This window comes from Etheostoma spectabile, unplaced genomic scaffold (genome assembly GCF_008692095.1).
Source record: "Etheostoma spectabile isolate EspeVRDwgs_2016 unplaced genomic scaffold, UIUC_Espe_1.0 scaffold00018405, whole genome shotgun sequence".
NCBI classification, from domain to species: domain Eukaryota; kingdom Metazoa; phylum Chordata; class Actinopteri; order Perciformes; family Percidae; genus Etheostoma; species Etheostoma spectabile.
In genome coordinates this window covers 5,001-16,245 of record NW_022604244.1, presented here as the reverse complement: position 1 = coordinate 16,245, position 11,245 = coordinate 5,001, and the positions used below count along the sequence as shown (strand labels likewise).

Below are 11,245 nucleotides of genomic sequence, written 5' to 3'. Positions count from 1 at the left end.
CACTGATTGTTAGAGAAGAAAGATAACCCGTGAATGTAGCAGAACGATAGCGAGCTGAAGCTATATTTAGATTTTTCACACTAAGTAAGAAAAAGTTACAAAGAAGATAACACTGAGAGCAAGTGTTAAAAGGTTTTTCTCCCACCAAACCTGCTTCTAGGAAGGAATAGCAAGCAAAAGGGTCGAATTAATACAAGGAGTTTACTTGTATTCCTTTTCTCCGGTTTTGTTTTTTTTAACGCATGGTTAGCGAGTGAGTTCCATTGGACGACTTCACCATTGGACACGTGAGGCAGAGGAGCAGAGGGCGTGAATGGTCGTCTTGCCTGGAGCACGGACTGCTTCTACTCACCCTTTCTTCATTGCTTCGCACAGATAAGCGCGAGATCTCACCACACTACATAAAAAAAAAACATACTACCGGGTAGATGGACTTGGATTTATTATTTTGGGGTTATTTTATCAGAGCTCTGAGGTCATTTTTATTTTCTGTTCTTTTCTCAAATTTTATGGAAGAAGTTTGAAACAAAGACTGATTTTCACAACTAACAGGACAATACAGAAAAAAAACAAGATAATACTGTTGTGTTGGATAATTGATGTGTAATAAATGCCGGCTATATGTTATAAGTAAATTATTCTGGTATTTTTTTCTATTTTTCTCTCCTCTTTTGAGAAGTTCCTTAGAAAGGCAGCACTTCACTCCACATTATAATAAGTGCCCCTTACATAATTGGCGAGCCAGTAGCCAAGAGGAGAAATTAGATTCGATTATTTGCTTAATTGCCAGTTGAACCTGATTATTGACACACTGTAATATTTTTTCTTGTTAACATTTCTTTTGTAAATTGTGTCACATTCTGTGCAGACATGGATACTGAAAAGGAGTATGGTGTGAATTTGAAAATGGCTGTGTACGTTGAGGGTATTACCTCAATGATACTGATGAACAGATAACTGAATTCTGTTTAGCTTTTGGTCCTGTGAACAAAGTTCTTAGGGTAAGGCAGACAGGCAAGAGAATGGAGTTAAAGCTCTTGTTGAGTTTGAGTCTGAGGAAACAGTCATAAGCTTAGCTCCTAACCTCCCACAATATCGTCCTAGTGTTAGAAATTCTAACATTATGTGGCGTATAGATAGGGCTTATAAAGTAGCTCATACTCCTGAGAAATCCCTACCCACAGGGCAAGCAGAGCTCATGGACTCAAGCGACAGTTCAAACTCTGAAAGTGAGCCAGATTCTGATGACAGTAGGACCCCATTAGTCCGTAAAGTACACACTAAAGTTTACCCAACCCAACATTCTTCCCCACAAAAACAAGAAAACGGACGACAGCTCAAATACACAAAGGAGCCTCAGACAATGACATATACAACCCCACTGATGTTCAGAGGGTCATTGTAGAGCATGTTATTAAAAATGACAACTTTGATCCCTCAAGCCAGGGAGCTAAGAGACTTCGTCCTTTTTCAGGCAAACTTCCTAAACCCCAAATGAAGTTGATTTTCAGACATGGTCTCTACATGTGGAGCTTATGATTCAGGACAAAACCCCTGTTGACATGCAGCGACGTAAAATCCTAGAAAGCCTGCTTCCACCAGCCTCTGATTTAATCAGGCAGCTAGGCCCAGATGCAGTACCACGTGATTACGTGAAACTTCTTGACTCAGCATATGGGTTAGTTGAGGATGGGGAAGAAATCTTCGCAAGGTTCCTTAGCACTAATCAAAACACAGGAGAGAAAGCCTCAGAATACCTGCAGCGACTACAAGTGCTGATCACTACAGCTACAAAGAGGGGTGGCGTTGCAAAAGCAGACACCAATAAACAGCTGTTGCGACAGTTTTGGCGTGGATGCTGGGATCAGTCCCTTATTCTGGCACTGCAATTAGGGCCTAAAACAGAAAACCCACCTGACTTCTCGGATTTCCTGCTGCAAGTTCGAACAGAAGAAGACAGGAGAACTGCAAAGCAAGATCGCATGCAACGTCATTTAGGGAGCACAAAGCCCAGGTCCTCTTTGAATATGCAACTCGTGCATGAACAGCCCTTTTCTGATGATGCGAGTGCAAATATCATCCAGACATGCATAACAGAAACAGAAGCATTACGGAAACAAGTCGCTGAACTAAAAATGCAACTTACCAAAAAGAAAGATCAAAAGGAGGCAAAAACATGCTAACAAAATCCAGAATTAGCTCAAGGAACCCCTCAGCTGGGGTAGCCGAAATTCAAGCCAACAAACAGCGCCAAAACCCAGGCCAAAGGCTTGTTCTGTTTCAAATGCGGCAATGATGGCCATCTAGCAAGACAGTGTGAAAATCCCCCAAATAAGCTGTTGGTGGATCAAAAATATAAGGAACTCAAAGCAAGACAAAATGAATGGGAAACTAAATATGGCCATTAAACTGGACAGGGTCGCAGTGGAGGGACTAACTGCACCGGAAGTAAAATGACACGTCCCACACAAAGTAAAGATACACAAACGGTCATCTGCAAAAACACATTCCCCAGCTCAGCCATTGGATGGTGCCCTCCCAAGAGGGTTGATAGGGCCAAAATGTACATCAACTGTTGTAGTCGAAGGAGTTCAGTGTAATAGCCTTCTAGATTCAGGTTCCCAGGTTACCACAATTTCAAAATCTTTCCATGAGAGTCACCTTTCACATCAGCCCATTTTCCCCATTCAAGATCTTTTAGACATAGAAGGTGCTGGTGGTCAGGAAGTACCCTATCTAGGTTACGTCCAAGCCAACATAAACTTCCCAGAGAACATCATGGGAAAACCTGTAAAGATTCACACCCTTGCGCTTGTTGTGCCTGACCACAGAACAAACATGGATGTCCCCTTGTTGATAGGCACTAACACACTGGACCCTTTGTACGAGGAGTGTGCACTCATTCAGGATGATCGTGTAACACATGGGACCAACGGTGGTCAATGTTCCTCACTTGTGAAACATTTGTATCACAGATTCAAAATAAATCAACAAAATGGCAAAGTTGGGACTGTGAAGCTGCAGAGCAAAAAGAGTGTCATCATTCCTGCAGGAGAAAGAGTGGCTTTAACTGGATACGCAAGGCATGTCCCTGTAGCAACCAATATGCCCCTGATAGTAGAGCCCCCTAAATCCAACTTACCTGCTGGACTCTTGTTCTGTAGCTACATCATGACAAGCCCCCCTTTTTCATCATTCAAGATGCCTGTTTTGGGAAAAATGAGACTGCACATGACATCAAAGTGTCAGCAGGTCGTAGCATTGCAGAGCTATCTTTTCCTAAAGCTGTATCATCCTTACCAGCTCATGATGACAAAGTCACATCGAGTGGACCATCCTCCGAAGCTTGCAACTCCATGCAAGTGTCTGATTCTGGTCAACTTACCTTTGATTTTGCAGACTCTCCCTTGTCTGAAGAGTGGAAGGACAGAATCACCGGGAAGTTAAATTCAATGTCGGACGTTTTTGCATTCAATGATCTTGATTTTGGTCATACCACTGAAATCAAACACAGGATACGCTTGTCAGACCCATCACCTTTTAAACAGAGACCCAGACCGATCCATCCATCTGACTATGAGGCCGTCAGATGTCATCTAAAGGAGCTTCAAGATGCAAACATAATACGTGAATCAGAAAGCCCCTTCGCTTCTCCAATTGTTGTGGTAAAGAAAAAGAATGGTGACATAAGGCTATGCATCGATTACCGAAAACTGAACAGACAAACCATCAAAAGATGCATATGCTCTACCCAACATAGAAGAAGCCTTCTCAGCCTTGAACGGGTCCCAGTGGTTTTCTATTATGGATCTTAAGTCTGGCTACTATCAAGTAGAAATGGAGGAAGAGGACAAGTGCAAAACAGCTTTTGTGACACCTATGGGGTTCTGGGAGTTTAACAGAATGCCACAGGGAGTTACAAATGCCCCCAGTACTTTTCAGAGAGTAATGGAGAAGTGCATGGATGGAATGAATTTGAGAGAGGTCTTGGTCTTTCTTGATGATATTATTGTTTTCTCGGCTACACTTGAGGAACATGAAGATCGATTACTCAAAGTTCTCCAGAGGTTGAAGGAATTTGGCTTAAAGCTTTCACTGAGAAATGTCAATTCTTCAGAACATCTGTTAAATACCTCGGACATGTTGTGTCTGCTAATGGGGTAGAAACCGACCCAGCCAAGATAGCTGCTCTGACGACGTGGCCTAGGCCTAATAACATCAAAGAGCTTAAGTCTTTCCTTGGATTTGCCGGATATTATAGGAGGTTCATAAAGGACTATTCCAAAATTGCAAAGCCTCTTAACAACTTAACAGCTGGATATCTGCCACCAAAAAGGAAGTCAGCCAACCCACATAGCAGCTCGACACGTCTCTCAAGTGTAGATTTCAGAAGACCGTTTAATGAGAAATGGACATCAGCCTGCGAAGATGCATTCAAGACGCTCATTCAAAGACTCACAACAGCTCCAATTCTGGGTTTGCCGACCCAAAGAAGCCTTACATTGTACATACAGATGCAAGCACTCAAGGCCTTGGTGCGGCATTATATCAAGAGCAGGAAGGCAAATTGAGAGTAATAGCCTATGCGAGCAGGGGACTCAGCCGCTGCGAACAAAGGTACCCTGCACACAAACTTGAATATCTCTCTTTAAAGTGGGCTGTCACAGAGAAGTTTTCTGATTATCTTTACGGCATGAAATTCACTGTTGTGACAGACAAAACCACTGACATATGTACTGACATCTGCAAAGCTTGATGCTGCAGGCCACCGTTGGCTGGCTGCCCTTTCCAGCTTTGATTTTAACATCCAGTACAGAGCTGGGAAGAAGAATCAAGACGCAGATGGTCTCTCAAGGCGTCCACATCCTCATGATAAATACCAACCTGACTTCACTTCTCAGGATGAGGATAATCGCATTCAACGCTTCCTTGCCCAGTTTCTACAGGACGACAGAGGAGCCAAGTTTCCATCTGATGCTGTGAAGGCAGTGTGTCAGAGGCATCAGCACATCTCAGCAGCAAGTACAGAGCGGGACTTCCAAACATTGGTACCAGTTGAATGTTTGGCAATGGAGGCCTCTGCCATCCCTGTAGGATTCTGTCAAACTGATGTATTTGGGTCATGCACGTTGCCGCAAATGTCACTTCAAGATTGGGCACGAGAGCAAAGACAAGATCCAGCCATCAGTAGAGTGATAGCGCTTGTCAAAGCAAGAAAGCGACTTTCATACAGGATGAGGCGTCAGGAGGACAGAGAGGTCCAGTTGATGCTGAGAATAATGGAACAGCTGGTCTTCTCCAATGAGGTCTTATACCGAAAGCGCATAAGTCAAGGTGAGCCTTTCCATCAACTTGTCCTTCCAACAAAATACAGAAAGACAGCTCTAGAAACCTTCATGATGCTGTTGGACACCTGGGTACTGAAAGAACTTTGGACTTGGTTCGTGCCCGGTTCTATGGCCTCGTATGGCCATGGACGTGACTGAAAAAATCAGGACCTGTGAGAGATGCGTACGAAGGAAGGCACGGGCTGAGAGAAGCGCTCCCCTGGTGAATATAAAAACAAGCCGTCCTTGCAGTTGGTCTGTATGGACTATCTTTCACTGGAGCCTGATGAAAAAGGGACGAAAAACATCTTGGTCATTACAGACCATTTTACTAAGTATGCCGTAGCGGTTCCAACAGCTGATCAAAAGTCAAGAACAGTGGCGAAAGCTCTATGGAACAACTTTTTCATTCATTATGGATTTCCAGAGCGGTTGCACAGCGACCAGGGTCGGGACTTTGAATCAGCCCTGATCAAGGATCTATGTATGCTGCTTGGCATTAAAAAGACAAGGACAACACCTTACCACCCACGTGGAAACCCCGTGGAGCGGTTTAACAGAACACTTCTTGAGATGCTGGGGACACTTGAAGAGGGAGACAAAGACAAGTGGAGGGATTTTGTGCAGCCCCTTGTCCATGCATATAATTGCACTAAAAATGATACAACTGGCTATTCTCCTTATCAGCTGATGTTTGGTCGCCAGCCAAGACTCCCAGTTGACATAGCTTTTGGGCTGAGCCCTGAGGGAAGCAGTAAACTATCCCACTCTGAATACGTCAAGAAGCTGACAGAGAGTCTATCTGAAAGCTATCGACTGGCCACTGAACACAGTTTGAAGAATGCTTTACAGAACAAACAAAGGTTTGACTGCAAAGTAAGAGAATCCACACTAAAAGCTGGAGACAGAGTCCTTGTGCGGAATGTCGGCATCAGAGGGAAGCATAAAATCGCTGATCGATGGAGTGAAACTATATACACTGTTGTTAAACAGATCCAAGACTCCCCTGTATATGTCGTTGTCCCGGAACACACAAGTGGACCTGAAAGGGTTTTACATAGAGACCTGCTTTTGCCATGTGGCTTTCTCCCTTCCACTGTCAAAGAAGTACATCCCAGTGAGCCCAAGTCCAGACAGAAACGTGATCACGCACCTCTTCCTGTTGATGGAGCTGAAGAAGATGAAATGTCTGAAGAGGGGGATGAGGTTGAGTATTACTCCCTTTATGACCAACCTTCAACTTTGACTATTGCTGGACAGGAAAGAGGGATTCTCGAGCAAAGGGAGTGTGCTGTAGGATCTACTGACGAGGAAACCCAGATGAAAAATGAGCCTGTTTCTGTAAGTCAGGAAGCTGATGGGAGTTTTAATGTGTCCACACTGAACCCTGCAGCTCCAGCATTTGAACCTGAGGACGTTGGAGGTGGTGGAAGTAGTAATGCAAGTCAAGTTCTACACTCACCTGCATCTGAGATTGTACAAGCCAAAGGAATTCCTCCTGTTCCTGCAATGGACCTGAGTGAGCATAGTTCCAGAGATGGACCAGAAAATGGATTGGAGATGGCAGAGGAAAGCGGAAATGTTGAACTCTCAGAGTCAGAAACAACTGAGGTTGTCCCCAAAGATGAGACAACGTTGAGAAGATCCTCTAGGGATAAAACAGCTCCCAAAAAGCTGACCTACCCAACTCTAGGGAAACCCATTGGTCACAGTTATGCACTCCATTTTAACTGGGTTAGACCAAGCTTTCTCCCAACCCTTTCCCTGACACTGTACCTTACATATGTCACTTAACCCCCTTAGCATCTGAAATAGTGTAGTATGCAACATGCAAGGATGCATGCAGATTTAGAAGGGGAGGATGTAACCCACTCGAAAACAGCCTTCATGCAGTTATGTTTCGCTGCACACTATATTTGTCCAGTAGGTGGCAGTGGTGGCGCTGCATAGAGGGGAAATTGCTTCACTGATTGTTAGAGAAGAAGATAACACCGTGAATGTAGCAGAACGATAGCGAGCTGAAGCTATATTTAGATTTTTCACACTAAGTAAAAAAAAAGTTACAAAGAAGATAACACTGAGAGCAAGTTAAAAGGTTTTTCTCCCACCAAACCTGCTTCTAGAAGGAATAGCAGAGCAAAAGGGTCGAAATTAATACAAGGAGTTTACTTGTATTCTTTTCTCCGGTTGGTTTTTTTTTTAACGCATGGTTAGCGAGTGAGTTCCATTGGACGACTTCACCATTGGACACGTGAGGCAGAGGAGCAGAGGGCGTGAATGGTCGTCTTGCTGGAGCACGGACTGCTTCTACTCACCCTTTCTTCATTGCTTCGCACAGATAAGCGCGAGATCTCACCACACTACATAAAAAAAAACATACTACCCGGGTAGATGGACTGGATTTATTATTTTGGGGTTATTTTATCAGAGCTCTGAGGTCATTTTTATTTTCTGTTCTTTTCTCAAATTTTATGGAAGAATTTGAAACAAAGACTGATTTTCACAACTAACAGGACAATACAGAAAAAAAAACAAGATAATACTGTTGTGTTGGATAATGATGTGAATAAATGCGGGCTATATGTTATAAGTAAATTATTCTGGTATTTTTTCTATTTTTCTCTCCTCTTTGAGAAGTTCCTTAGAAAGGCAGCACTTCACTCCACATTATAATAAGTGCCCCTTACAATATATTGCGCAACCTGCATCTTTTGTAACAGCAGCTCATCATTACTTTCCTCATCCCGCAGATACATTCTCATTTCTGCTCTTATGTTGTCGTTTGACAAGCCTGTCATGATGGACTGTGAACACTGGCTTTGGACTAGCTCTTTGTTATATTCAGGCCAGACTGGGCACGCTCAGATGCAAACAGTACCTTTTGGCACAGATCCAGCACTCGGACCAGAAAATCTAGTGGTGTTTCCCCAGGTCCCTGTACAGCTTTTGTCAATTGTTGGTACAATACAGTTGCATCCTTTTCTGCATAGTGAGCTCTGAGTATTTGTCTAAGGATATCAAGCGTAAGGTTCTTTTTCCCCTCCAGATAACTCCTCAGTTTCAATCCAGGCTCACAGCACAAATAACTGCCTCCACAATTTCAAATTCAGGATAGCATTTCCTTAGCCCACTTTCAATCTGATGTTCCAAGCTACTAAAGCTAAGAGTGTCCTTTGAGGTTGACTCACCTACATATCCATCCTTTCTGAACCCCCTTGAAGGAGCATAGAAGCTGTTACTCATGGACTCTCTGCCTCCGCGTTGAGTCGCATTGTGCCCCGCTGTCCCAGAACTCCTTGCTCCAGCAACGACGGAAACGGTGTGCCTTTTCCTCGTGGTTGTTCCGATGCGGGCTGTGGTGAGTGAGCTGTTTCCACGCCGTCCGCATACATGGACACCGCTGCTGTTTCACCGCCGTCGGCCGCTCCCGCGTACCCGTAGCCGGTCACGTTCATCGGGTTGTCCCGGAGTGTGTCGAGCAGGTCGTTCAGTTGCAAAAGCACAGACATACCTTCGTCCTCCTTTTCTAGGAGCTCAACGCGCTCACAAAAGTTTATGACGTGCTTAACCAGTGCACGACGAGTTTTACCTGTAACGTCTGGTAAGTTTTCACCCGCAATGTTACAGTTCTCACAAACTCGATGTAATTCTTTCACGGTTAATCCAATCAACTTTTCTTCAATTTCCAAAAGAAAGTCTTCACGGTGTTCCGACATCTTGCTGTTCGTGTTAGTGACTCGATACACTTTTTTCCTTTACAAAAAACAATAAAACGGCTCGGTGTCGTCCTAGCTAGACTGTAACTGTTAGCTCTGGAAGCTAAGCTACCTCGTGTCCCTGCTCACACACACGGTGTGTTTTACCGTTTTTTCTTCGCTGCAGAGTAATCCTCATCTTGATAGGAATCCCAGCGGTGCCTCCAAATTGTTACACCACTCAGACGGAGACGCTGATAGTAGTGTATAAAAGTTCAGTTTATTCCTTCACAGTAGGATTGTTCACACAGCGAGTTCCAGTTCACTACCGCGGGACACACACCAAACGTGTCTCCTTACTACACGGCCTCAACTTCTCTGCCAAAAGTGTCTTCTTCTTACCATGTATTACAGTAAGGTTGAACCACAAACCACTACACAGCTAGCCCCCTACTGGCAGGATGAAGAAATGCATAATTTATAATAGAACTACATACTTCAATGCATTACTAAACAGAATGCAGCTAAATTATGTGTTGTCTGTAAACCAAACAAAATACTTTCGATAAGGTTCATTCCAGGTGCTACACTAGCAAAAATGGAAGATGAAATAAAGAAACACGTAATGTATTGTTATACAGTGTACGTAGTATAACCTATGTTGGGATTCTAAATAAACTAAGATATACTTACATGTGGCATTACCCAAGATAAAATTGGCAAACTAGCTTACTGAAGTATACCGTCAGTTAGGGCTGAACAGTATTGTGTTTTAGCATCGACATCGCGATGTGCGCATGCGCGATGGTCGCATCGGAGGACGTGGTGATGTTGACGCTAATACTTTTTGCTGCTTGATAGAAAAGTAACCTTTCACCGTTCTCCTTTACATGATTATTACCATCCGACCATTCCCCTTTAAGACAGGTAGCCATGTGGGCAACGTGTGGATGTGACGTTAGTCCGATGGGGTTTATTGTTATGGGAAGTGAGGCTCTTCGTGTGTAGAAAAGTACCGGAGGCAGCAGCTGCCGCTGATACAGTGATGTCATAGTTTTCATGGGTAGTCAGGGACGCTACAGTAGTCAGTGTTTTATGTTCTCTACAAATACAAACTAAATCCCTGATTAATGCAACATAATCACAACGTCTCCCGGCCATTTCCCACCGCAGAAAGCTGCTATCAGCCAAGCTAAAGCTATATAGTTAGATTAAAGAAACCAGCAGAAAGCTGCTACCAGCCAGGCTCAAGCTAATACAGTTAGCCCCAAAAAACAAGCAGAAAGCTGCTACTAGCCAGGCTAAAGCTAATATAGTTAGCTTCAAGAAACAAGCAGAAAGCTGCTACCAGCCAGGCTAAAGCTAATATAGTTAGCCTAAAGAACCAAGCACAAAGCTGCTACCAGCCGGTCTAAAGCTAATATAGTTATCCTAAAGAAACAAGCGGTCCGTCTGTCCCAACTAACGTTTTGGTTCGGAGCCGCGACACTGGAAACGTAACACTAATCTACTATAGATGGCTGTGTCTGATCGAACGTCATTTCCACTGACTGAACTGTTCTTGGATACACGGTTGTTTCTAGTGCACATGACGTGCAGGTCTGATCAATTTGTCAAACTATCGAGCTGACCCCGCTAGTCAACCACAACCTTAAATTTAGAGGAAGCAACATGCAGTCACTCTCATTCACGTTAGCCTGGATTGATTATTATATGAATCCAAAGTGTCATGCTAGTCAACCAGAGTATATCTACCTGATGTCCCTCTCCAAAATCACTTCAGAAGAGTAATGTTAGTCACAGCGCTTACTTGCTTTGGTGTTTGTAAAGCATTAAAGTCTATCCCCAGATGAGGGACAACTCTGTCCGGCTTAGTTATGTAGCATGAAAGCTAGCATAAGCTTACTAACATCCAGCCCGCTTCTAATACTGTAAATACCTTTTAATTAGCTCAACACTTTTTAACAGTTAACTGAAACACTGGCGCTGAGCTCCAGGTCCTGCAGACGCAGACGGTCCGCCGTCAGTGGGGCTTGGCCAGCGGGGAAACATCGCTAGAAAGCTCCGCTGCCGACCTCAACGGGATCTGATCTCCAGCGGGACACGGAAAGTGACGCGTTGGATCAGTGTAGTCCTCCGATGAAGAGCAGCGTACAGCTCCTCTAAACTCTGTCAGAGACCAGAGACCAGAGACCAGATGGGCCCCTGTGTCCGTCAGACGGT

The 11,245-nt window shown here is 44.1% G+C and overlaps 1 protein-coding gene across 1 annotated transcript; it reads left to right on the top strand.

The window, feature by feature from the left end:
- Positions 1-5,472: 5,472 nt before the first annotated feature.
- Positions 5,473-7,341, top strand: LOC116680346 (uncharacterized). The gene is given in 3 exon segments (XM_032509455.1): positions 5,473-5,572; positions 5,575-7,061; positions 7,255-7,341. Coding segments are annotated over 3 exon segments (1,674 nt in total).
- The last annotated feature ends 3,904 nt before the right edge of the window (positions 7,342-11,245 follow it).